Source organism: Haliaeetus leucocephalus, unplaced genomic scaffold (genome assembly GCF_000737465.1).
Source record: "Haliaeetus leucocephalus isolate CR32 unplaced genomic scaffold, Haliaeetus_leucocephalus-4.0 Scaffold199, whole genome shotgun sequence".
Classification (NCBI taxonomy): Eukaryota; Metazoa; Chordata; class Aves; order Accipitriformes; family Accipitridae; genus Haliaeetus; species Haliaeetus leucocephalus.
In genome coordinates this window covers 531238-558844 of record NW_010972635.1, presented here as the reverse complement: position 1 = coordinate 558844, position 27607 = coordinate 531238, and the positions used below count along the sequence as shown (strand labels likewise).

Genomic DNA, 27607 nt, shown 5'->3' with positions numbered 1-27607 from the left:
TACATCTCAGGAAGCTCACCATGTTCTCCCCATAGCCCAGAGAGTCCCTATGGGCAAGGGGATAAAACCTCATCACTCCATGTAGCCCCACATGCCTCACCCCCTGTAGCCCTGTTGTTCCCAGTGTCTATATTTTTAACTAGTGTTTCTTCTGAAGGTCCCAGTTCCTTCCTGGATGGTCTGGCCTTCTTTCTACCCCCTCCTTTGGAAAAGGAGTGGATTATCACATATTTCCCCCTTGGAGCACTGTTAAAGTCTTTCTTACCACCTCTAAGTGTAGCTGCTAGCAAATCCTGCCACATTCTGAGTCACCCCTGCCTTCCTCCTCCTCTTCTCCAGTGGCTACAGACATCTGGGCACTGCTGCATCCTTGACACAAGGCAGGTTTACTCACCAGACAGCACTCAAAATGCAGCCCAGGCCTCCAAGGTGTTCTGTCTCTGGTTTTGGGTAACTTTTTTCTCTGGAAGCCTATTTTTTGTCCCACTACGTTCCGTCTCAGCACCTTCCAGTGCCTAGCTGGCACCTGACACGAGGCAGCAGAGTGCAAGGAGGCAGACTGGTACCATAGTTTCTTGGAAGCCTCTGCATTGTTACAATGATGTGCATGGGATCTCTTCCCCAGCTGCTGTTCCCCTTGCCTACATGCTGGCTGGAGCAGGACCTCTAGTTCCCTTTGACGGGGGCACTGTTTGTTGTGGGCCTCACAGATCTCATGACAGTATGGAGAAACCCAAGGATCTCATGGTGCTTCTGGTGTAGAGACAACCCTGATACCAGTCTGAATCTGGGACCAAAGACAGCACATTTGGGAGATCTGGGATCTGATGGTGCTGCATTTTGAGAGCTGTCTGGATTCAAATCTGCCTTGCATCCTTGTCCAGTCCATGTGGATGCAACCCTATACTCAGGGTGAGTACTGGGACCTGTCAGTCAGTTGGGTTTCCCGATGCCCCCACTACATGGTATGTGCATGGCATGGGATACCACTCAGCTTCATTCAGTGGTGTGGACACCTTCAGATGAGCTAGAGCCATTTAGCAGATGTAACAAACTGGACCATGGAATGTGATGAGTGCTGGCCTGGTCACAGGGGTGTAGTGTCGATCTTAACACCAGCTTTGGTCCACATGTCAAGCTTGACTCTGAGGGGCAGATTCAGAAAGCAAAGCTGGTGTCTGGGAAAGCCTTTCCATGATGCTGCATATTTTGACATGGTACCACAGTCTTACACCTTCCTCTGAGTATATGCTTTTGTTTGAGCATTGTCAGACTAGAGCAGCCCTAGAGATACTTTCTTCAGAAAGCACTGGAGCTCAAAAGACAAGCTATACCTACTACTCTTATCAAAAAGTCTTCCTATTGAGCCCAGTAAGCATGAGATAGTTGCAGTAGCCTCATCCATAGTGAAAAAGTGTTAAATAAGATGTATTATCTTGTGTTTGCCACAGGCTAAGATTGTGCAGTTGGATGGTCACAGCTCACAGGTAGGAACTTGCAGGGATGGGGTAACTTGATCATGTGCCCTGATGCAGTGAGAAAAGTCCTTTATGCTCATTTCAACATCCAGAGAACTCAAAATGGTAATGTGATCCTGTCACTGAGCAGCTTGAAGCAGCTAAACAAGGTTCAGGAGTCTATGGCTACAGACCTGCTTGGTAAACAGAATAGGAATCAGTGTCAAAGTTCAGAAATATTTTGATGGAGGCAAAAATGGAAGAAGGTTCAGAGAAATCTGTGGAGCATTCTGAGATGGAAGGTTTATGCAGGACAAAGATACTAAAATCTTACCAGTTTAATTTTTAACAGGTAAGCTAATGTTTGAAATCTCTGAAAAGGTCAGGTAATCCCTTTTGCTTGTTTTCTACTGTTGAGTTCTCCTCTAGTTTATTTCCTTGACTGCAACAAACAGGTAGAGTCTTGAGGGTAAAAAAAAAATACAGGCTGGGTGGAGAAAGTGTGGTTTGTATACCATCAGGATACAAGGGGATCCACCAGTGACGGGCAGATGTTCTAAACCAACATGTGGATTATTGCAGCTGCTCACCTGGACTCTGGTTATGGCCTTTGTCTGGGTCACTATCTAGCTAATCTGGTTGAGTGCCTTTACTTTACCAGCCTGTGTAGACTGGCAGTGCTGGCTGGGCTGTCTAATCTCACTCTGCGGGTGCTCTGCAGCAGAGAGAGATTTTGGATCAGATGAGAAGATGAAAGAGGGAGAAAGAGAAGAGGTGGTGCTGAGTTGTTCTGGGAAGATGAGAGCTGGGGGAAAATGTGAGGCACCTGAATGAAAGCTGGGCTCTCTGGATGGATTTTGGGGGCCTTTATTTCGACTGCTGGGGATCACAAGCCCTCCCTGAAGTCCCTTTAGAGATCCACGTGGGAAGGTAGGTGAAGCAGCCCTTCTTTCTCCAATTAAGTCTGACTGGCCACACACCGGTTTGGGTCCACAGATTTCATAATTGTCATCCTGGTGATGCCATTGGACTAAGTTTGTAGGCTCATTGGTTTAGACTCATTCTGGCTCTCCCTCTTCCATTTAATACCTTCCCCAATGCTGGGTGTTGGAAATGTTTTCTTTACTTTCTCTCTCCCAGGTGAGGTAGGCCTGGTGGACTTGCATGATCACAATGGCTCAGTGATGTCTTCACTGTGATGTGGTTTGTAAGTCACATCTAGTTGAATGGAAGCTCCAGCATATACTACACTAAGATGTACCCTGTAATTAAGGTTCAGCCAATTCCCCCAAACCTTGTCTCAAGTCCAGTCTGGCATGGCCTTTATTGGGTGACCATGGCAGACCTTCACATTAATTGGCTGCTCAATCTCTGGTCACTCCAGTCTGAAGGCACTGTGCTCTCCTGGAGCCAGCAATGCTACAAACATGAGCGTTGTGCTGTTGGTTTGAAGTTGAAGGGTGTCCAGCCAGCCCAGAGCATGGGTAGAACAGAGAGAAGTCGGTCCACCAGGAGCCGTGCGGACAGACCAGTTTTCAGTATTAGACTAAAAATAAGTCCTGGCGTGGTCTTTGCTCAGATAATTTAAAACCCACAACTGGAGGTGTGGTTGATAATTGAGCGGAGCCTGCACGCATGCAGGCATGGTACCTTGACGTGTACGTGTTGGAGATCTCGCTGACAGTCTGCAGAGAGAGCTGTGTTGTGCCTGCCTGCTGTAAGGTCCCGGTCATCGCTTATTTTGCACACTGTGTATTTTTAAGTAGCCATCACATCTACTACTCTAGATGAGATGTAAAGACAGGCCATTGTGACTGTAAAGGCAGGGATGGACAGTATAGAGTGAAGCGTAGGATGGAAGTTTATGTCCCCTGGAAGAGCTGAGGCTGTAAGCCCAGCCTTCAGAGCAGGCGACTGTGTACCAGGAAATCTGCTCTGTCTGACTCCATCGTGTGATCCTGGCATGTTGCTTCACTTCTTGGGCTTCGGCTGGTCCGCCTGCAAAGCATTCATGCTGGCACTGGGTCTGCAAAAGGCTTTTTAGGTTGTTGAGCAAATCCCCTCATTGAAGTATTATGTTGCTGCTATTACAATTGAGGATGGGTATTTGGGAAAATAAAATGCTGCAGTGCTCACATGTGCATTCTGGGACCTTTGTGGTAGAGAAAAGCATAGGAAGGACTCCTTCATAGGGGCAATAGCTACCTGTCCTACGGAAACAGGCAGTCCCTTGGTGCTCAGAAACCTTTAAACTTGCTCCTCAGTGAAACACCTGAACAGGGCAGATGGGAGGTGTGGGGAATGCTGCCTGTGTTGTTTTGACCAACAATATCTGATGCTCTGAGGTGAGTGTCCTGCAGTCTGGCATTTGTATTTTGGGATGAACTTCTAGTCTGCAGCCATTGAGCCTCATGATCCCCTCAGGAACTGGGAACATAATTCCAGCAGGTTCTATTTCAATAAAATGCAGGGGTAAATATTGGATCATTTCCAAATGAATAAACACACAGGAGCAGAATTTTTATCAGCTCCAGAGTCCCCAGTCTGTTGCCAGGCGAGTCCCAGTCTGCACAGGCCCTTCTGATTTTATGTACAGATACCAGCAGTGAGCATCCAGCCTCTGTTCAGGTTTATTAAGAGAGTGTCATACCAGACGTACAGAAATCTGCCACAGAGAGAATGGTTAGGATCAACAGCCCTTCAGTGTATTAATCAGTGTAAATCATGGATTTAGTGTGGCTCACGCCAGGATTACAGTGCTACAACTAAGGAATAGCTTGGCCAGACACCTTCTCATCCATGTTCTCCTGACAAGCAGTTGGATGAACTCAGTTGAGAGGAACCTCAGCAATTCTGTGTTTTATCAGTAAGTACATGAGGCATATACAGAGCAGGCAATTTGTATACACTTTCCAACCAGCTGAGTTCATCTGTCTAACTGAATGTCTAAATATTGAGAGAATAAAGTGTCTGTACTCTGTGAACCCACCAGTCAAAGTTATTTATTAAAAAAAAAAAAAAAAAAGGAGCAGAGAAACTACTGCTGTCTCCCTGCTCTGCTCGACAGTAGCTGTAGTTTGTGAAAAATTAACTATAATTTATACTCCAAGCTGCATTAATTAACTCTTTGCAGGGGGAATATTTCACCAGATTTCTGGGAACAGGCTGGTGAGCTGTCTGCAAAGGTTAAATGACGTGCATGGTAGGAATTGTGTAAGAATCCCTGCACAATCATTAAAGACCTTTTTGCGTAGGTGGATTGTTTGAAAGGAAGTCCACATGGCAATGTCAGTGCCTGTGGCTCTCCTCTCTGTTGCCCTGTCATTGATGTTAGTCCCAAATAACCTAGGCATGCAGTGGAAGATAGACGTTCTGAATGACTATGGTGCCCTGAATCTCTCATGTGTTTATGCTGCACTGTCCTCACCGACTGGGACAGCAACAATAAAACGTGGCTTCAGATTGTTCGCAATCACATTCATCAAGAGGCAGCCCTCTTTTCCTTGTCCTCACCTTATTCCCTTCTCCTTTGTTGTCAGCCCTGGGACTGAGGTCAACTGGAGATGTGACTTGCTGATGGGTTTGCTGGTCCAGGCTTTCTTCCACCTTGCAGGAGCTTTGTGACCAGTTTGCCTGTGTGTTTGCAGAGGCCCCTGTCTCGAGGGCACCTACCTTCTTGCTACTGGTCTAATTTCACTATTTTTTCTAATACAAGAGCCAGGAAGGGGCAGGTTTAAAAGAAGTAAATGGAGATGTGTCTTTACACACTGTGTACATAACACTGGAGCTCTTGCCATAATGTTCTAGATGCTACAAGATTAGATTTGTTCAAACAACAGCTAGACACATTCATGGAAGAGAAATCCATCAAAGGGTACTAAATGTGAAGACACTGCGGCTGACAGGTAGTCCCTAAGCTACTCCTCCTAGATGGCCAGAAGTAAACTATCATTGCATGCTCGGGCTGATCTTAACCATTGGCTATTGGCCACTGTCAGAGACAAGACAGGGCTTTGGTTTGACCAGTACTGCTCAGCTTATAAGACTGCTCAGTCTTATAATGGCCTGTATTTCATGACACTCTCTTCTCAACAGGGAGCTGGGCTGACTGCCTCTTTTTGTAGCCTTTGCTGCACCTCTTCTGCTAACAAATGGCTCATAGTAATATGATTCTGTGATCCAGTTTTAAAACACTTCGTGCTTCTTTGGGAGAAAAAGCATGGCACTTGCAGAAAACAGAATTTAAAAGATAATGACATTAACAAGATGCTTCTAGGAGAACTGCTCAACCATGTATTTTTCTGACAGGCATAGCTCTGTTGACAGTTCTCTTTCTAGAAGTGCACAACATGCATGTCCCAAGCCTCATACATGTCAGTGTCTTTTTTAATTGTTTAAAAGGAACAGAATTGTTTATATGGGATGAAAATGCCATGCAATCTCTAGCTGGTCAGCACTGTAATCCACGCTGGTATCACAACATCACAGAGCACTGCATCTTCCCATCCACCTTTTCTGGTGAAAAGGGTACCTTTTTATCTGAGGTGTTTTATATGGGGAGGTTTCTGGGCTCTGTTTTTATTTCTCCCTCTCTGCTCCTCCCTTACTGTGGGAAGGCTCACTCCAGAATCCTTTCCTGTAGGATTTATGATGTGAGACATTGCCAGATGGACCGTTTTGCTTGCTAGCAACTGGTACATTTGATGGTTGCAGGGGTGATGGCTTCCCGCAGGCTGTGCTTGTTCTTCATCCATGTGCCTTTCAATTTGCACCAGTGCTTTGGTTCATGAAGTTTCGGTGCTCCCTGAGCTGACAGCACACTTGCAGCTTTAAGAGAGACCTGTTCCTTGTGCAGTTTTAAGGTACTTCAGTAAAAGCCTGCAAGCACTACAAACCAAAGGCTTTCCTGTGAGCATCTTTCAGCAGCTCCCATGCTGTGTGCTGGCCAGGCAGCACTCAGGGACTGTTAGAAGGGACAGTGGCTGTCTTCTGTGTACCTGCTCCCCTGCAGTTTTCACACTTCCCTGGCAGGCCCTTGCTTGCTCTGCTGTTGCTTCTGCCTCCACAAGACTGGCCCAGCCAGCCCCAAGAGAGCTGCAGAGCAAAGCAGGCAGCTCCCACTAGCCTGGCAGCCTGCACAACCTGCAGCTTCCCATGCACACGGACAGTGAAGCCCATGGGACACAGTCGCATGCTGCCAGGCTAGGTTTTATTTTCATGCTGATTTTTAAAATGGCTTTTGGTGTTAAGGCTTGGTTTAAGTGGCTGGATCAAGTAATAGCTAAAGGAGAGGCCTTGCAAAGAAAGTCTGGGTGCTATCATACAGTTAGAGGTCCTCTGCTCAAAACCTGCAGCTCTCCACTGGCCTTAGAAGAAATATGCTACTATCTTGTAAAGGTATAAATTATACAGACTTGTTACAAAGCCATTACGATGGCTTCAGCCTCTAGTTCCTGTTAATCTTAATCAGAAGGGACTGCTGAATTTCCCTACACAAGTTGGGGAGTTTTAATATTTGAGGGTTTTTTTGCAAGGATTTCTTTGGTAGCTTGGTCAAATCATCGTCTGTTCTAAAACCCAGCATACACTCTAGTATGTGTATGCTGCTCTGCACATTTGGCTCCCAGCTGGCTGGCGTTATGTGCTGTAGGAGGGGAGCAGCTATTTGCTGTCCCAGGGCCATGTGCATTTTCAGCCTTTGCTGAAGTATTTGCCACGTCTGGTTTGCAGAGCACTTTGGGACAACTTGCTCTGCCCTGGATAGCTGTGAAAAGACAACCCCAGAGGCAATGGTTATTCAAGGCAAAGCATAGAAATAGCTTTGCTTGGTGCATAACCCCAGCTCTGTCAGACAGTGGAAGGCGTTGACTTCCCTATGGGAACAGAAGACAATGGGGTTGGACAACACATTGGTTCAAGCAACATGAACAGTAAGCTTGGGTCTGCCTTGAGCTGTGTGCAGGTAACAGTGTGGGCTACTCCTGCTGTGCACAGACTGATGAGAAAACTCCTCATTCAGAGAGGCATGGACCCCATGCAGTCAGAGAGAGTCCTAGAAACAAGAGAGCTGGAACGAGCTTGTTTGGCTGCTCATGTGCCAAGCATCACCCAAATGTGAGACACTTTACAGGGTGCCGGGAGCCCTCCTTTACCTGTGAGAGCCCGGACGTGCCTGGCAGGCGCTGGGCTGGAGCTGGAGCGTGAGAGCAGAGACCTTGGCTCCGGCGGTGTGGGCTGCAGCCGGAGGCAGCAGGGCAGGCACCTGCGGCAGCCTCTGGGCTGCACGGGGGCTGGCCGAGGTGCGGGGAGCAGCCGGGGCAGGGTCTGGCATGCCTCGCTGCTTCTCCCGTGGCTCTGACTAGCTCCTGCCTGGGGCTTTGGCTCCAGCCTTCTTCCTCAAATCCTGTGTCAATTGAGGTGTTCAGTCTTCAGCGACTGGTCTGAAGTCACTAACCTCTTCATGAGGTCCGTTCATGCTTTGAAAAACAGGATGGAGGAGGGTATCTCCTCAGAAACCTCTAGTACAGCATAAAAGGGACTGGAAAGCAGGTAGTAGCCACACTGCTGGAGATATAACTGTGTTAGGGTATAGGCAAGGTGGGTAGTCCAGGAAGGGGGACTATCTTTAGTGAGGTTAAGTCTTCAGTTGGAAAAAGCAGATGCTTTTGAATGCCCAGCCCTTCTTTCAGTTATGTAAGATGGGTCTGCATTCCCCAAAGCTGGTCTGCTTTTGTAACCCAGATCAGTTGCTCTAACAGAAGGTTTCTCCCTTCCTAGAAGCCTTCATCTTGCCTATGGAGACTCTCTGTTTTGGGCTGTAAGTTTGTCTGAGTCATTCAGAGGTGGGATTTGCAGTGAAATTCTGCAAAGTACTGTCAGTTTTGTTTGTACCTTACATGGCTGGAGGGCTTTTCTCCAGAAAGAAATTTGGATTTGGAAAAGCATCCGTATCCCAGGAAACTTGAGTCATGCTGGCTGCCTCCCTTTTAGCACAGACCAGGGCTGACTGACTTCTACTGCTGAACTTCTGCTTGGTCTCCTGAGGCAGCCCCATTGGGGCATGACAGAGAAAGGCTCAGAAATAGGGGAGGGAGAGATGGAGCTGTTCTTGCTTGCGCTGGACCTGTTCCAGGGATAATGAGGGCACTTGCTGCTGGCTCTGAAAACTTATTTCCTCCCAAGGATGTGGAGCAATGAAATGTCCCCTGCAGTATCCCTGGATCTTGGTCCAGTATCGTGATGCAAATCAGGCCTCAGCAGCTCGCCTCTGTGGCTCTGCAGCACATGTTCTTCCTAACCTTCTGCCTGCCTGCTGGTGCAGGGTTGCATGCATGTATAAGGGGAAGGCAAGGAGAGGTGGGAAAGGGGCACTTTTCCCTGCAGCTTGCCAAAAATATGATCTTGTCCTGACATGCTGGCTGCTTAGAGGAAGGCGTGCCCTCAACTCTTCACTCACTTGGCCACTTTTGCTGGAAAGGAAAGGTCAAGTCACAGCCCCAGGACCTGAAGCGGTGAAGATGGGTCTAAAGGTACAGGCTGAGGTTTGTAGCTGTGGGGTTTTTACTTTGGCAAATGATCTAGTTGAAAATCATCTAAGAAGACAGAATTGCCCAACATAGGAAATAACAGTATATCCTTTTTGTGTGTTTTTTTTTTCCCTGCAGTAACCACAACTCTCTCCTCCTGGTCCGGGCATGCTAGAAAATGCAACGAAACAGCCAAGTCCTATTGTGTCAATGGTGGAGTATGCTACTACATTGAGGGGATTAATCAGCTGTCTTGCAAGTAAGTGAGTGTAGCTTTTGTGTCAGTATGGAAGTTACTTGGCTGGGGGAGAGGAGACTTCTGTGCAATTGCTGAGGAGGGGTAGCTCTGAAATTCTCCTGGCAATTGCAGTTTGACCCGTGCAGGTTCAGAAAGGGAGACTAGAGGGGCAGGGGTGGGGGAGGAGAGTTCATATTTTCTTTTTTGTGTGAGTGCCACTGTTCACTTTTCATGACTGCCTCTAAGAATATGTTTGTCCTGGCTGTTTCCTTTCCCTTTCTTCCCTTTCTCCTCTGCAGCTTCAAGGAAGGTCAGTTCCCTTTTGCTCTCCCTGAGCTAGGTCAAAGCTCCACGTGCCCTGCTGACACATTCTCCCCTCCGAGCAGGGGGGCTTTCCCCAGTGCACAGCCACCCCCCTCCTCCATGACTGGAGAGGGTCCCTTGCTGAGGCCAGATTCTTACCTCTCCTGTCTGCACCTCGTGGGCCTGGAAAGGCGTTTAGCACACAGCTGTTCACCACTCTGTGCCACTTTGTGGCAATCTGTGGGTTGTTTATTTCTCTGCTTCAAATGTTAAAACCTGCAAAAAAACCCAGGGAGACATACTAAGTTATCCTTGAAATGAAATTTCATGGAGAGGTTAAGGTGGGGCTGCATAGTCCGAAGGATGTGGAACGGGATGTGAGACCTTTTCACCTCTGGTTCAAACCTATTGCAGCCAGCAAGCGCAATAGCATCTCACAGCTCACCCTCCAAGCCTAGTGGGGACTGGAATGAAAAGTGCAGTCTGATTGCCGGTGCTGGAGATGTAGGTACCCAAAGCACACCTGTACCTGCCCCCAGGCTCCTGCAGAGTGAGCATGAGATGGTGCCCTGGGTGTGCATTCGTTGAGCAGATGCAGTCAGCTTCTGAGGTCACCTGGGGATCCAGGTGTCACTGTGCCTGTCTTGGAGAAGCCCAGAGCCGACTATTTTCTCCCTGCTTGGCCCAGAGACCTCTCTGTGGAGATGCACAGCTGAAGGTATTTACATCTGTGGATGTCAACCTAGTACCACTGCCACTGCATGGTGTGATGCTCACTAGACACCTCTGCTGTTCAGGCCTTGAAGGATGCATCTGAACAGAAACATCACCCCTCCTGAAAGGGTTGTGAGCTGGGTTACGCTTAGCACAACTCCTCCCTTCTCCCAGTACTCCTTTGTTTTGTCAAGGAGCAGTAGGAAAGACCATGTGGAAATGCATTCTGCTGAGCTCCTGTGCTCTCACTTTCCAATGCAGGATCAGCTGTGGTGAGAAGGACGTAGGATGAACAGCATCTTCCATTTCTCCCAGGCTTGCCCCTTCAGACATGAAAAGAGCCGGGTAGGACAGAAACCACATGCTGTGGTCTTCCACGTTTCCCATGTGCATGAAGTGATAGCCGCCCTTGTACACCACAGACCTGTGCTTTAGGGCAGTTGCCTCTGCCATTGGCTTCTTGGTGGCACTGTAAGTTCATCTTGCCAGTGTTCCCCATAGGAAACATGGGGGAAGCCCCATATGATGAATCAAAGTCACAGCCACTATTCTGGTGTAGCTGTAGCTGCAGGAAGCCCCAGCCATTCCAGTCTTTCCATGCTGGGGAGGGCTCAACCCTGGAAGCCTGGAGGAGCATATCAATCAATATCTCTATCTGTAAGCAATGTGGTAGTGCCAAAAGCATAGAACTCAAGACTATTTTTTGGGGGAAGAACTTGAATCCAGATCCTTTTCAAATTGGATCAATTTCTAATTACGGCAAGTTACCTGAATTCCTACCATACACAGCTATAATGGTAAGGCTCCATTTTTTCTTAATGAAGGATACACGTGGTAGTTATCAAGTGTCTTCAGCAGATAGACTGTGTTAATCAAAGTAATTCCAGCCTTGCGAAGAAACAGTCTGCCTTCAAACTGGGCTGCTATGATAGCTGATGAACAGAGGGGAAGCTCGGTGATGGATTTCGTTAAGGTTTTATGTGCCATACGAAACAGACCTAATTATTTCATATCATTTGAAAGCCTTAATTCCTTACTTGCAGATGGTAAAATTATTTCCTTTTCTGATGAGTCCCAAGATACCAATTGCTAAAACCAGATGGGAATTGAATGGGTGTGTATGGAAGGGCAGCAAAGTGTTAACCAAAAGGAGGTGCTTTGAAGATCTGCACTGTCACTATTCATCTGCTGGAAAAGACAGTTCTGCATTAACAGGAACCCAGTGGACCCAAATGCCTTCCACACAGTACAGTCATTTCTGAAATTACTGCTTGAGAAGATACGTGGATGTTCATTCTCCTTGGGTGTTTTTATCATTAACTCATAGACTGAAGATAAGGAAGCCTGGCTTTTGAAGTAGTGTAATTTTAGAGTTTCTGGACTCCAGAAAACAACAGTTATAGAGGAATGCAGAAACATTTGAACTGAACATAGTATTTACCATAAAATGGCTTTCCGAATAACAGGAACGATTCTTGGGGAAGGCTGATGATGGGTAAACGGACTTCACATCTGTCTGGCTGCAAACTAGCAAAATGCTGAAAAGTTTCACAGCTTCGTCAGCGCACCAAGACAGGAGATCTGCTGCTGTGGTTTGTGAAAGATACAATGATACAAATTCAGAAGAGAAACTAGAGGAGGCAAAGATGCAGGCTTTGACCTGCTTTTCTGAACTCTGTAACATGGGAGCCAACCTTAGTCCTTCAGCCACACCATGCCTCTGAGACATGGGCATCGAGGAGATCAATAGGTCCTTCTGCACACAAGCTTCTCAAAGGCCTTGGAGATCAAACAAGAGCTGGGTGAGCATCTTGAGCCAGGAACAACATGTGTCCATGTGCTGTTCCCACTTTGCTATTCTGATTAGAGTCAGCAGGGCCTTGGGGGGTCTTCTGGCACCACGTGCCAGCCTGCAGTCCTCCATCACCGAGTGCTAAGGAGATTCTAGCATGCTGGCACCCATGTAATGTTACCAGCTTTTCCAATACCAGCTATCAGAAAACAGAATTTTAGAGAGTTCTTGTTTGCTACCTGCCACCATCCTGTAATCGGCTTCCTGGAGTGGATTTCATTGTTTGCAGCTGTCCACAAGCACAGGAGATCCTTCCTGTAGATGTTACCCCTGATGCTCCGGAGCGAAAAAGAGCAGCTGGGTTCTCAAATGATTTCTTCTCCTGAAGTGGCTCACACTTGATTTCTTACAGGTATTGCCTAAATTGGCAGCTGGCCTTTTATTATTTTTTTTAACAGGCTTCCCAGGAACATGTTCCTCCTGATCTCTAAATTCTGGGGAACAAACTGTTTGCCTGTAAACCCACCTCCTTGTCATGGCTTAACCTCAGCTGGCAACTAAGCACCACGCAGCCGCTCACTCACTCCCCCCTGGTGGGATGAGGGAGAGAAGCAGAAGGGTAAAAGTAGAAAACTCGTAGGCTGAGCTAAAGACAGTCTAATAGGTAAAGCAAAAGCCGCGCATGCAAGCAAAGCAAAACAAGGAATTCATTCACCACTTGCCATCAGCAGGCAGGTGTTCAGCCATCTCCAGGACAGCAGGGCTCCATCACGCGTAATGGTGACTTGGGAAGACAAGCACCATCACTCCCAACGTCCCCCCCTTCCTTCTTCTTCCTGCAGCTGTATATGCTGAGCATGACGTCATATGGTCTGGAATATCCCTTGGGTCAGTGGGGGTCAGCTGTCCCGCTGTGTCCCCTCCCAACTTCTTGTGCCACCCCCCCCCAGCCTTCTTGCTGGTGGGGTGGGATGAGAGGCAGAAGAGGCCTTGACACTGTGTAGGCACTGCTCAGCAATAATGAAAACATCTCGGCATTATCAACACTGTTTTCAGCACAAATCTAAAACATAGGCCCATACTAGCTACTATGAAGAAAATTAACTCTATCCCAGCCAAAACCAGCACACTCCTCCATCCCTTTTCAATACACTTCAGCTAGACCTTGGACAGTGTGTTTTCTTCACCAGGGAAGAGCCCAGAATGGATTTGGAGCTGTTGCAGAAATTGTATCTTTTTTGGATTGTGTTCTTGCATAATTTTGTCCTTAATTTGAAGTAAATTCTACACATGGTAGTGTCAAAGGAAGCCTGAACATGATACAATCTGTGCTGTTATCTTGACTCTGCAAACACACCACCTGGAAGTTAGATGGGAGAAGTGTGATCTGCCTCAGATATTCTGCAAATTTTCAGCATAAACTCAGGAAACGACTGAGCGACACACATACAGAATTGACTCAACAGCTCTAGTAAATTAAAAAGCCCCAGGCTCTTGTTGACAGGAAGAATTTCTCGACCCTTCTCCAGACCATTTTACTCAGAGAGGCCTTATGAGTTGGACTGGATTCTCACCAAAACTGTAGGGAAGTGGTGAGTTTGAGTAGAGCAAATTCCAGTGCCTGCAGAAGGGATGCACACAAGCAAGTCTCAAGATCTTGAGCCGGGCTGGGACACAGTAGAGCGGAGACTGGTTTGTTGTGTCCAGCTGAACGTAGTGCTTGGGAAGGCTAGCAGCCTCTGATCTTGGGTCTGCCTCAGTCCTGGAGCTCATTGGGTTCTTGGCACAACTTAGAGCAGTTTGAGGCTGCTCTAATCTTTTATTGCTGGGTACCATGCCCCACGGGGTTGTGCTAGTGGGTGTATCACAGCAGAAATACTCTTTTTCCCAGTTAGGTCTTGGCATGTGTTATCTACAGTTGGGGTCTTCCCAGCCAAACAAAGAAACAAAGACAAGTCTCATCGCTGCACAGTCCTCTGCCTACTTAAACGCACTTCGTGACTCTTTTGTGTGGCTGATGAAATCAAAGTGGTTGGTGCCCTGGGCCAGGATCTTCCTAAATTGCATGAGATCAGAAGACTTAAAGAGCTTTATAGAGCAACACCCCCTCATCATGTTGTACTGGTTGTGCTTTCAAGAGTCAGGCTGAAGGATTTACAAATGCTGACAGATAAACAGACTCTTTGGGTTTGGGCTGACAGCATTGCATTATGTGAGAGAGTGGTCAGAGGCCTGGAGGACCTCAGACAAAAAGTGAAAGTCAAGGAAAGAATAAAAAACAAAACAAAGCAAAAGAGAAAACATCAATTAATTTTTAAACTAGTTGAGGTATGTAAATCACCAATTTACAAAATTACATGTTCACTTCCTAGAAGCCCATTTGCTTACCACATCCATGTATATTGTTTCCTGCAGATTTTCCCAGGAAAGGGGAAAGATCATTCTGAAGGGTTAACCACATTCCCAAGAGCTCCCCTGTGCTTTTCCAGAGCACCATTCAAAGGAATGAACATCAGGCCAATCTCATAGGCCGTGGTTCTCTTTGCAGCACAGCTTGCTCAGCTCCCCTGTGGTGTCAGGAGCTATGCTATCCCTCTCAATGACTCTACTGATTTGGTCAGCACAAGTTTCACATTGCACAACCACAAGGACGTCACTGCCATGGATATACGAGCAGTTCTGCGGGGAGGTGTTGCAATATCCTTGGAAATGAAGAGCCCACAGTGTTGAACTAGGGGTGAAAATCTCCACATCCTGTTCCAAATCTCCTGAAAGAGCGAGGACTCATTCATTGGGGTTTGCATGCTGTTTATCTTGGGTGATGAGATCAGGTACCTTTTTGGGTTCAAGTGGCCCATCTATGCATCTTGTTCAATGCGTCCTTTTTAATGCACATATATCTATAGCAGACCCTTAAGAACCATCAGAGTGTGGAAGCTGATCCTACAACAGTGACACTCAGCAAAGACAACAGTGCAGATCCTGCTGAGCTCCCATAGCTTAGTCAGAACTGCGCTGTAGTCTTCACTGAGCCCAGAAGTGGGTGACCCTGCAGTTTGGACTCTACTATACAGCAAACATGCCTTGATTAGCTGCTCTGGATAAGGCCTCTGCATTTATTCCGGTTGCTTTCTTTTCTTCCCATCAGTGATTTTGTGGAGTCCAGCCTTTTGTGGCTCTCCAGAGCCTGATCATCTGGGACTGGTCAGGGGACAATGACAGAACTGTCTTCTTTTTCAGCCCTTTGCACAAATAAGCAACATGCTTGAAACATTTCTCCATTTGCTTATATCAGTGCATTGTGTCCTTCTGCTACAGCTTCTCCTTATCCCATTATTTTGAAGCACCTGCTCATTCACATTCTTCTGTAACATGGATTGTATTATGAGAGCTACCGAATTTGGCATACTTTAATTAAGATCTGAGGGAACAAAGGAAATGTGCCAACCCTTGCAAGATTTAGAACAACAGCTGGGCAGAAAAAGTTTTGCTTCCAGCAGGAACATTATGATAATGATGTTATTAATTAATAGCAGCAAATAATAATTAACAATAATTATTGCTCTGCCCTGATACAAGGCAAAAGGTCAAAGTTTCTCAATTTTCATAAATAAGTGCTCTGCAAACAACATAGAAATAGGTCATTCAAACCGTTTTGGTTTGTACTTTTTGAGATGCTTTATTTGACTGATCATCTTACTGCATTTTTTTTTACCATGTAAATATTTAACTGCAATTCATCCTGAACCCAAGAGCAGAACTTTGTGGATTTTTTCAAAATGGAGTAAAAAAAAAGGTCTTAAATAATTGGTCAAAAGTGAAAGAATTGGACACTTTCAAGCAACAACAGAATCTGGACAGAAAACCTGACCAGTTTTATCGAAGGCATTTGCAAGTAGCAAATTTTCAGATGTGGCAATTTTTTTTTAATTTTCATGCATCTGATTAGGAACAGAGAGATGGATTTAAGCAAGGGCAGTCTTGGGAGTTCACAAAGGCTAGAGAGGGGACAAGGTGCTGTCTGCAAGAGGTTGGTGCAGCCTTGTACTTCCCCAAGACTGTTCCTGCAGATACAGCTTTGTCCACTTGCCTTTGCCTTTGAGAAGAGACATGTTGGGCCTCCATAACACCAGTGAGTGGACCAGAAAGTCCAAAGGTAATATTTACAAGAATAGTCTACCATCTCTGTAGTCCCTGCAAGAGCTTTCAAAAGGAGAAGGGACCCTGTTTTGCTGGGGTAGCTGGCCAAAACCTCTTGACTAGGGTCAAATGTGCAGGAATAAGGATGCCATAATCAAAGACCATCTCATGGCTCTTGACCTTAGTGAGCCTTAACTTTCAGGTATATCCCTCAGGCCATATGGTTGCCCACTGAAGAAGAGCTGCCCAGAAGCCCTTACCACAGGCAGCAGATTCTGCCTGCAGAAGGGGTGATTTCCATTGCTCTTCCTGTCCAGACTGGGACACTCCTGTGCAATTTCATGCTGGAAATTTCTTTGCTAGAAGTCACATCTGGAGCCATAGTAATAAATATCAAATCATCTTCACCAGCCTAGACGTATGAGACAGCTGAAAAAAAAGGAACCATGAGCACTGCATGCTTTCAAAGGTCTCCTGGTCACTGTTGCTGCCAGCAGCCTTGTATATGAGGAATCAGGACCCAGGGACACAGAATGGCACATGTGTCTTGACAGCTTGTATGCTAGCTTGGGAGGTGGCAGAAGGTGCTCGTGTTCACGAGGGCTTCTTTTCTGTCACTTTTCCCAGTGCTGATTCACTAGTAAGTAAAGATGAAAAGCCTGAGCTGTCCTAGACACAGAGAAGACAGTTATCTGCTGCCTTCCGTCTAGAAAGCTCTTCTCCCCACCCACGCTAGGCTGACTGCAGGGATCTGAAGATGGGCTATATGGTAGCTGTCATGGCATCAAAGCTTCTTTGACACTTTTCTGTTTTGCTTTTTCACTTCTCACCATTTTTTTTTCTCTGGGTTTTTATTTCCTTCCACCAGTTTTCATGTAATTTTCAGTCTTTCCTTAATGGCATGCAGCTTCAGTCCCACTGAAGTTCCAGCCTTGACTGACCTCTTGAGGATGTGCGCCTGAGACAGCTGTAGCTCCTTTCAGACAAAGTGCCCCTTTTTGAGGTGGGTGGGACATTTGCTTCATTCAGCAGTACCCTTGAGGCCCTTCAGTGTGCTCACAACATACATGAAAACTCAGATCCCAGACAAATGGGCAGCACACTGCAAGCTAAACTGGATACCCTTGAAGACTCTGTGAATAAGTTCATTACTCTATCAGTGGTGATGAATAAACTTCAAAAAGGATTGGGAAAACACCTTCTATTTTGGATGCCTTGTTCAAACCCCAGTGCAATCTCTTAAAGGTTTCTCCAAAGTCATGCTTCCCCAGGGCTGTCCTTGTGAGTCTGCATCCCCCAGCTGCCTCAGGTTTATACTCTTTGATTGCCAACAGGGCATCTTCTTCACTCCACTTCCCAGCACCAGCTTCCTCTGCTTCATCAAGGGGAAGGTCAACAGGCCTCATGTCTGATGGTAACCCCTTGGCCTGGGCTTTCCTTGGGAGCTGGCTGGGCTCCCTGGTATTGAAATGACATTGCTGCTATGTCTCCTTTTCCTGTGCTCCAAGGTGAACGTCCAAGAATGAGAAAAGAGGGTGAATTTTTCAAAGATATTTGCCTGACCAGGGAGTCAAATTTACAGTTTCAAAAGTGACTTGGATACTGAGAAACTTAAGTGTATGACTAGGGAGTTCAGTGAAGCCTCATGCAGAGCCATGCCCTTAAGTTCACCCCAAGCAGTTCAGGGTACACAAATATCCCGGCACACTTCCACATGGAGGTCTTAGCACAGGTCCCAAAAAACAGATGCTGTGTAGCACAGAAAACAGGTTTGGTCATGGGCAGGGAGGATGCAGCAGCTCTTTTGCTCATGCAGAGCTAACAAAACTGCAGTGAAAACCAGCACGAAATCGGATGCCAAAGCCATGTCAGTCATGCAGGGCCTTCCAAAGCTTTCTTCTGTGAGAGGGACAGCAGGTGAAATGTCCCCTGGACATGGGACACCCTGCCTTGGAGAACGGAAATGCATTCTTTAGGGGAAAGATGGACAGGTTTGAAGCTGTGGAGGTGTTGAGATGGAGAAAGATGGTAGATGGAATGGAGAGATTATGCAGCCTTTTATTAGCTGTATCTTCTCTTTGGATCATGCTGGATTCAGAGGTGCATCTGCAGGTCCCCTGTAGGCATCCAGCACTGAGGGTCAGGCTACCTCTGGAGTACCAGCAGGTTGTCCTACAGGCAGATGGCCTCCTTTAGGAGCCTGTGGCAGTGGTGTATCACTGTCAGCAAATGCCTCAGCCTTCTCCCCTGGGAGTGTTAATGCATGTCTCCAGGCAGGGATTAGACATCTATGCACTGGGGGAATGGTACCAGCCATGTCCATCGCCACAGCTGGGAGATCATTACACCTTGTCCTGCCTTGTGCCTAGCCATCTGGTGCCTCCTCAAGTCCTTCCCCAGACCTCAGCTGAATCTTATCTCTCCTATTCGGAGAGGAGCCCTCCAGCTTGGAGAAATCTGAATCCCTGCAGGCCTGATAGATGGGCTAGTGTACCCTTGGTCTGTACAGCTGGTGCAGCTGCTGAGAGCCCCTAGTGCTCCCTCACATGTTGTGATTCCCACCTGCTGGCCCAGATAGGTGTTTGTCCATGATCAGGGAGAACTATTAAAAATCAAGGTTTTTCTGGTCATAATGAATAGGGAAGACTTCTCTAAATTCTACCTGTTCCCCCCAAGGAAACTAAATAGTTGCTGAAAAAAACTGTCTGTGTTCCCTTAAGCAAACAGAGAGAAGCAGGAGTTCATCTCTCTTCTTGACTTTTTTTAATTGCTACTGGAGCTGCATATCTGTAACGTGCCATCTAAACATAAATCTGTCAAGAACAACAAATGCTGCCATAGCCCTTGAGCAACAGTACAGAACTAATCTGCCAACAAGCTTTGGAACTACAAAGCTTTGGTCATATGAAACATCAAATCCATCCCTTCCTCATCCCCTTCACTGTGTCTGCAGACTGGGAGCAGGTGTTAGCGTACCTTTGGGAGGCACGAAAGGGTCAGATCTGCACTGCCCATGTGGGGCTGGCCGTGGGTGCATGGGACCTCGACCTGGACCTGTCCTCCTCCACCCCACCATATGCGCAGGTTGGGACCAGTCGTCTGACACCGTGCTGAGGCTGCTCCAGCTGCTTGCTGTCCTTCGCAGTGGACCATCAGGGAGCTAAGTCTTATACCTCAGGCTTGGGCCTCTGGTCCACGTCCTTTTTGCTGAGGTGTCTTTCAGTCCCTTCTTTGTTGAGCAGCTGGGGCCTGCCGAACACTGAGGGACAGTGCGATCTTGTGGGTGACAGCTGAGAGAGAGGAAGGTCTGACATGTATGACGCGCAGAGCCTCCAGCCCTGCTTACATTGGGAAGGTGGAAAACAGATGTTAAGATGCTAGCTCTAATGATAAAGCCCTCTTAAGCCTAGAGGAGGGAGAGGTTGGTTGGGGAGGGAGGGAGAGAATTGTGGGACAGGCAGGTAAGCGATGGGACTTCAAGAAAGCTAGGGATAACTTTGAGGAACTATCCAACAAGGCCAGAAGAAAAGATGTGAAGTGAAGGAGAGAGATAAATGCCTGAGGGAGAAGTGCTTGACTACCCACAGCTGAGCTCCCATCGCTTCCCAGGTTCACCTGCAGCTGCGGCGGTCACAACACAGAGGGTGCAGGTGCTGCTCCACAGTACACGGTTCCGCAGCTCCTGCTGCACCCTTGCCCACGTCCCAGTGCTCCCCAAACCTGGCTCAGCCTGGGAGCTGCTCCAGAGAGCTTACTCATGAGCTGGTGCACGTTTCTGGTGGCCCTCATCCACAGGGCACCATCCCTGCTACTGCAGCATCATGCTAATGTATAACTGGTGCTCCATGAGCTGGCACATTCCAGCCCATCATGTAACGTTGGTCAGGATAAGTGTGAGAGAGCCTTGCAGTTGGACAGCATGTGAGACCTGTTCGGTTCAGCTTTCTTCTCTGTCCCTTCCTCTCTGTTAACACAGAGACTCTGCACATGCTTTCTCTCTAACCGCAACGTAACCCTTTTCCCTGGAACATCCTGTGGGTAATTCTGGGGTAATAACGGGAGGATGCTTGCCGTACACAACGCTCGCTGTCGCCTGAGCAGCTGCTCACCGCTCTGTGGTGCCTCTTGCCAGTCTTGTCTAGATAGTAGCTCCAAGGAGAGTCTCTGAAAGTAGCATCCAGCCCATCTCGATCTTCCTGCCAGCTGGTGCTTCTACCAGGTGAGAAGGAAGGAGGCAGGCAGAGGAGGAAAGGAGGGGTTTGGCTGGCTGCTTGAAGACCCAGGCCAAAAATAGAGCTGGAATGCTGATGTTGCAGGTGCCTGGTTAAAGCAAAGCGAAGAGTAAATACGCGTGTAAAGCCTTTATTTTTTCCATTCATCACAATGCACTTTTTATTTCTGACCTTAGCCTCAAGAATGGTGCCAGACATGTTCTGTGATTTCTCCCCTTTTCCCCTCCAGATGTCCAAATGGATTCTTCGGACAGAGATGTTTGGAGAAACTGCCTTTGCGATTGTACATGCCAGATCCTAAGCAAAGTATGTTTGAAGACAAAAAATACACCACACTACTTAAAACCTCCCGGGCACAGCAGTGGATGTAGAGTGGTCTAGTCAGGGATGGCTCTTGGTGTCAGCTTTGGGCTAGGGCTTAGGGATGCAGGTAAGGGTGAAGGCTGAAAGCAGACGGATAGGAGCCGTGAAAGGGATCAGAAGGGGCCTCAGTTCAGTCTGTTTGAGTGTCATTTTGCTATCTTGTTTCTCTCTTTCTGGTTTTCTTTCTTCCGGTAGGTGTCCGATCGAATTCACAGGAGACCGGTGTCAGCATTTCGCAATGGTCAGCTTCTCCAGTATGTCTGTTTCTACTTCTCTCTCTCCCTGGTTATTGTAGCTCTGTGTCATGTCCTTAAAGCAGGTTCTTCTGTTCTCCAAGAGCCCTCTTCCTGTCTTGTGCGCTCCCAGCTCTGCTTGGCCATAAGAGGAGCTGTGATCATGTCCAAGAGGAGAATCGGGGCTCTTGTTTATCTCCCCATTTGTTAGAATGGGTTCTGCTTTCATTTCTGATTGAACTTAATGTTGTTTGCTTTTTTCATGCAAAATGCAAATAAGGCACAAGGTTATGTGGTGTGCTGTGTGAGAACAGTTTGTCTGATAAGCTGTATCTGCTAGCATTACACTCTCAAGATAGACTATGTTGTGCAGTGCAAGAGATGTGCATTTTCCCATGACTCTTGCGAAGGGGTGTGTGAGTCTCTCTGTACCAACTGAGGAAATCACAGCAAGGGCTGTAATGAAATTTCCCCTGAGGTGAGGTTTTGTTTCTGTTTCCAGAAGCTAAACCAAGCATCAGTTGCTGTTCAGGTGAGACGGTTGGAGGCCGGCTCGGAGTCAGGTCCTGGAGCACGCCCAGAGGGCTGAACAGGGCACACATGCACACCTGGAGCCCCAGAGGCCACGCTGGTGGCTGCCACTGTCTCAGGGCTTCCCACACCTCAGTGTCACACAGGATACGGGCTAAATCTGCTGACTGTGCACCTCAGAGTGTATCCCTCCCAGACACAGAGATGTGCCCGTCTCTCCTAGGGGGTTGGACAGCCTTGCATATGGGGTTGTGTCTAACGACAGTGACCGATCCTTTAACCTCGTATTCAGTTGGTGTAAATGCCCTAGATCCCTTGCACTCAGTGCTTCCCAGTTTCTAGTTCCCAGTTCCTACAGGCTCTAGGTCTCCAGAGATGTCTTGCTTATAGAAATCAATAGCTCATTTTGCTCAAGGCAGATGATTTTTCTGGGTCCATATTCAGACAGTGTCCCAGCATCAGTGGGATCCCGGTCTGGGTAAGGACTGACCTGAAAGGAGTGCAGGAAATCGGCCACGGTGACCCTCTGTGTGACCCATCCTGCCTCCATGCTGGCCGTTTGGGCCACCACAAATGGTGGTTTTAAAAAGAGCTACAAAAGAGGCTTTAATTAGTGGGAACCAGAGGAGAAATGCCTCTCCATCATGACTCCCTGATTGCTAGTACACCCTCTCCCACCGTTCTGTAAGAAATCCTGCAGTCTTCATCGTGATCTGGCAATAGCAGGACTCTCATTAGCATGTGCTAATAGCTGGCAAGTGCTCGAATTAGACACCCTTCTACAGAGTATGCAGACAAGATGCAAATGGACTTTGTGAGGCCCTTGGGACAGCTTGATGTTTTTACATTGCCTTTTGTTTCAAATTGGCTTCCAAAGTTGAAACCTCCATTGATTTATTCTTTCAGACTAAAACACCCAAGTAAGCTCTTTTTAAAATGATAAACCAAAATGTTCTGTTTTGATCTTTAACCTGATGCAAAATGGTTTCCTTTCTGCTTTTAAGCCCATGGTGTCAGGGATCCTGACTGCAGATAGCAGTGGGATGCTCATTCAATGAAGCTGATTTGTAGCATGTTTCATGAGGTGGTATCCAACAGGCTTAAACGTTATTGCTACCATGCTGCAAAACCAAAATGGGGTGAAAATGAGTTTTATGTCAGGAAAATGCCTTTTCAGAACATTAATAGCAAGAGTAAACAGCATGTGTTTTTTCCCCAGCCTGCAGAACCCAGCTTTTTATGGGAATGAGATTTGTTTAAATTTTATTCATGTGTTAGAGGAACAATGCCAACTTTAAAACCAACACATGTACATTTCTTACCTCAATTCTGCTTTAACCCAGGATAGTAAGGTAAAAACAGCTTAACAATCCAGGTTACCTGTCTGAACTTGGATAAAAATAATCTAAGAAGATGATTCATATGTGTTTATAGCTGTTTTCACTTTCGGGTCACAGTTGGGTAATATATGTAGCAGCAACACTGCAGAAAAGCATGCACTGAACTTGCTGTTCTGAATAGGAAAGGCATTTCACTTGAGTCTGGACTGCGCAAATGCTTACTTTCTACTTTAATCAGTAATTAGGGCACAGTAGAAGTTGCTGTTGTGCTGTTGCTCTATAGTTCGCTCAGTGCTTCATCCCATATGGGTTCTGACAGGTCAAAAGCTGAAACAGATTAAATGAGGTTCAGGCACTTCCACTGGAAATAAAATAGCTCTGTCCTGATTCATGTTTTGAGAACATTGCCAGCACTTGACAGATACTTAAATAGTAAATAATGACACCTACGCTGGTATTGTTTTAAATGCATTTAGGGTATTTTAGGTTTTCAGGCCTAGATCGGAGCCTTCTGATTCTTTAACATAAATATTAAATATTACAATATGACTTTTAGTAGTTATATCTCAGAGCTGATCAAGAGTCTCTGCAGAGTGAACTAAATTTAAGAAGCTGTTCTGAAAAGATATGGCAGATAAGTTTTCTGAATTTGGGCCAGATATGGAGATGGTGCAGCATCCCAGCATCATGCCAGATGTTGTGTATCTTTCTTCTGGGAGCAACTTCCTATCTCACCGGTTTAAACCCTTATTCAGATCTTGCTCAGGTAAAACTCCCCATGTTCTCTAGGAGTACAGGCTATCTTTGTTTATTTGACAGGTAGCTCTGGAGGTTTGTTTTTCTCTGATTGTCCAAAATACCTGCTAGACCACTGCAATTATGAACATGAAAATCAGATGTATTTAGATAGGTTTTTCTCACATGTGGTGTTTCTCTCTGTAGCTGTTACAACCATATGGCCAAGTGCCTACTGCCAGACATTCTGAGTGTATACCCTACTGCTTGAAAATGAAGAGGAAATGTTAAAGATGGAGGGTTTTTCCATGTCATGCTCACACTGTTGCTATTTTCTAACAGATTGGTACAGAGGAACTCACTAGGAATTGTATTATTGGGCTAGTTCGGAGACCTCCCAGTCTGTCCTGGCTAAGCTCTTATTTGGGTGAATAGCATTTGCTTTTGGTAGGAATTTGCAATAGCAGAATTCAAGCAAGTATCTCAGCAGTTGGTTCCTATCTGCTTATAAGGAGTTTACATTTTATTTTGCTTGCATTGTAATGCAAATGTAATGGGAAATGTGTTGAGATACTGGAGAAAAAAAGCGAAGCATGCTAAACCAGCTACTTATCTGAGAAAATGGATGCACAGTGCAAACAGACAACATTGCTCTGGCCTAGCAAGGTGCCACTTCTGAGCAGAGCTGTGGTACCTGACCATGTCAGCTCTCTAAGCCTGCCTTCATGCTAAGCCTGCTTTAGTCTAAGCCACCCTGATGGTCTGTTTTCTAGCAAGGCTCATACCGTGAGGAGATCTAAGGCAGCGTGTTTATTTTGCGCAGCAGTGGCTAGGTACGTGTAGGCAGTTGGCTACCATCAGTCAGCAGACAGACAATAACCTGCTAAGTGGCAGCAACGCAGATGAGGGCCTTTGAGACATTGACACATAGTAATCCCACACCCAGTAAGTATGGGCAAAGTCTCACAGGGAAACTTAAAAGCTTTATCCTGTTTATCATAGGTCAGTTTTAGGACAGTATGACAGATGGCTTTCCCACATTCATCAAAACAGAAAACCTACCAGAAGAAGGAAGGAAGGAAGGAGAGATGTCAGAGCAAACAACTGCACGTTCACTGAGATTAAAACAGTTGAAAGGTACATATCTGAGAAGAAAAAGATGTCCTGACTTAAGATGTGCTGACTTAAGCCTGGTTAGATCCCTTCTGTCTGTATGAATTTTCACTGATCTCGGTCTCTCTGCACGCTCCTCCATCCACGCTTAAGGAATTGACTGATGGATCAAGGTTAGAAGATCATGTTGTCTAGGCTTTAACTAACCTGTAAGAGGAAAGCCTTATAGAGGCTATACAGTAGAACTGAGGGACATGAAAGAAATATTTAAAACAGTTTTAATTTAGACTAAGGAGAGTTAATGGCAGTGAACAGAGGGGACAGTGATTGTCTGCAATTGCTGTATAAAACACAGGAATGCCCTGGTAGATGAGAACGCAGAGAATTATTTCCATGGGTGATGAGTCATTGAATCATCTTACTAAAATGTTTTTCACATCAAGGTCTTCATATTTCTATGTCTCCATACAATTATAGTTGCAGATATAATTAATATATATACTGCATTGTACATATGATGGTAAAGTCATATTGTCTGCTAGTTTCAGGAGTTAGATCTTACAGTTATGATGTAACTCCAATGAAGCCAGAGGGCTAGGAGATCCTAACTGCAAAATTTGACCTAAAGCAGGAATCCTACCTGACCCTGGCCACAGAGAATGCAATGTGCAGGCAAGGAGTAACCAGCCATACTGGCAGTCTGAGTTCATGTCATGAACTCATCTTCTGACCCCTGTTCTCCCTGCCCCCTCTTTGCAGCAATAGTGCAGCCAGACCATCATCATTTTTTCAGTGGGCTTTTAGACTTCTGTGTTAGAGGTTTGAGTCCAAATTCATACCCCAGGCTCCCTTAATAGTCACTGCAGAGAGTTCAGCATCCAAGGATGAACATCTGGCTAATTGAACTCCAGTGCTGCCATCAGGATGAGATGTCTCATCCTCCAGAGGTGCTGAGGGAGATGAATACAAACTCATAGGTTTAGCTGTCAGATGTCTCTACCAGAGCTCTGGTACAGGTATGTGCAGAGTCACAGATCACAGGTGTCTCTGTCTGGCTGTCCATGCACGAGTGAGAACAGAAGCTTAACACATCAAACTGTTGCTCCACAGCCTGAATGAATCCATAGCATTAGTACCCAGGGACCATTTTGCCTTTGGAGTCAGATCTTCATCTCTGCTGGCACACATGGGTGAGAAGTTCAGCAATATTACAAAAGAGTCAGGAAGTCTTTCTAATATGAGAACTTCTAGTGGGTACTGGAGACTCACCCAATTGACAGATGTCTCCTGGGTCCAGCTTCATAGGCACAACTATGGCTTGCAGCTATTTGCAGAAGATAGAAACATGTCCAAAATCATACTTCCTTTTAAGAAACTTTTTTTTTTTTTTTAAAGCTGTGCTGGCACCTGTATGTCATAGCTGCCTGTTCTACATCAGATCAAGATCTAGCTCCATCTTCTCTCTTCTACAATAAACTTTTCAGGTCTTTGTAAAGCCCTGCTGGAAATTTACTAATAAATTGCCAGGCTTTGGGCTGGCTGATTGTAAAGGTTTTGTAAAACACATTGGCAGCTATGGCCTCACTCCTGGTGAGGCGAGATACTGAAAGTTAAACATTGTGAATGGGAACATTTATAACCTTGCCTAAGTCTGCGCATTTGGATTCTTTCCACTTGCGATTTATGGAACAATTTAGAAATTTGGGATGAAGTTTTATGTTTGTGCTTGTCTCTTGTCTGTGGAATCTGAAATTTTATCTTAACTTTGCTATTTATTCATCTCCCAAAATAATTGTCACTGATCTGGAGGACAAATGTCATACCGTTCATCTTCTTGTTTAGTGAAACATTTTCATTTTCTACTTTGTGACCTAATTAAAGTTGAAGTCTGTAGCCTGCCTGTAAACATCCTGGAATAGAGCTGACATTCATATACAATCTAGCATATTCTCCATTTTTACTCCATATTTCATCTTAGTTGGAGTCTTCCTACTGGTCTGCTTTGGAAGCACAGAGCAGCATTTTCTGCTATCCATTGGGAGGGCAGGCTTTCACTTCAACTTTGGGCTCCCCTAAGAGTCTGTTATTCAGGCATGAAATCCCTTTTTCAAAGAGGAGAAAGACAGCTACTCTTGTTGCATAGCACTCAGTGTAGTCATCTGGAAACATGGAAGAGAACAGCTTGGGCTGAGAAATCAGTCTTGCAGTCGCAGACTATCTGGTCAATTCTGCCTGCAGTGGACACTGATATGAAAGTGTATCCTGAGTTCCCAGCTTGATATGTCTCCCAGGACTCTCTAACTGTAGTCATTAAAAGTTTAGTGTGATGGGTCTAGCTCCTGAAAGATTTGCTGCGTGGCAGGGCATTTCCTTTGCATAGGCATTACAGATTCCTTCGAACAACAGATGACAAGCACGAGTATTTCTGAGATGAGAACCACCATTTGTTCTTAAGCATCCACTGCACCATCACTGGGTGTGATCTGTGTAATGATCTCAGCAGCATGATTCCTGCCCTATCATAACACATTTCCTGTAGATCGGATGTCTGGGTCTTCCCATCAGTCATTCTTTCCAAGGAGATTGCTTTCATAGAGCCTTTCCAGCCAGAAAAGCATAAACTGTTTCTACTTGGTGTCTGTATCAGGCTTTCCAGGCTGGAAACAGCATGTTCCCACAGTGGCACACAAACTGGCTCCAACGCTGCCAACTAAACCATCACGGAAGCAGAGCAGCATAGGTTTATTGGGTGAGAGGCTTCTTACTTTTCTGAGGGGTGGTCACATTCACCCTGAAGCCACCAGGCTGCACCCGGAGGAGTGTTGGTCATCACCCTGACATGTAAAAGTGACCCTTCTGACAGGGGGGTTTTGGACACTTGCTCCTCACA

At 46.3% G+C, this 27607-nt stretch overlaps 1 protein-coding gene across 1 annotated transcript in view; it reads left to right on the top strand.

The window, feature by feature from the left end:
* Positions 1 to 27607, top strand: part of NRG2 (neuregulin 2) — a gene marked incomplete at its 5' end in the record, with an annotated part of 169275 nt that overhangs the window by 124821 nt on the left and 16847 nt on the right. Inside the window, 2 exons of the mRNA XM_010565989.1 lie at positions 9122 to 9242; positions 20961 to 21019. Coding sequence (XP_010564291.1) covers positions 9122 to 9242; positions 20961 to 21019 — 180 coding nt within the window. The remainder of the gene's footprint in view (positions 1 to 9121; positions 9243 to 20960; positions 21020 to 27607) is intronic.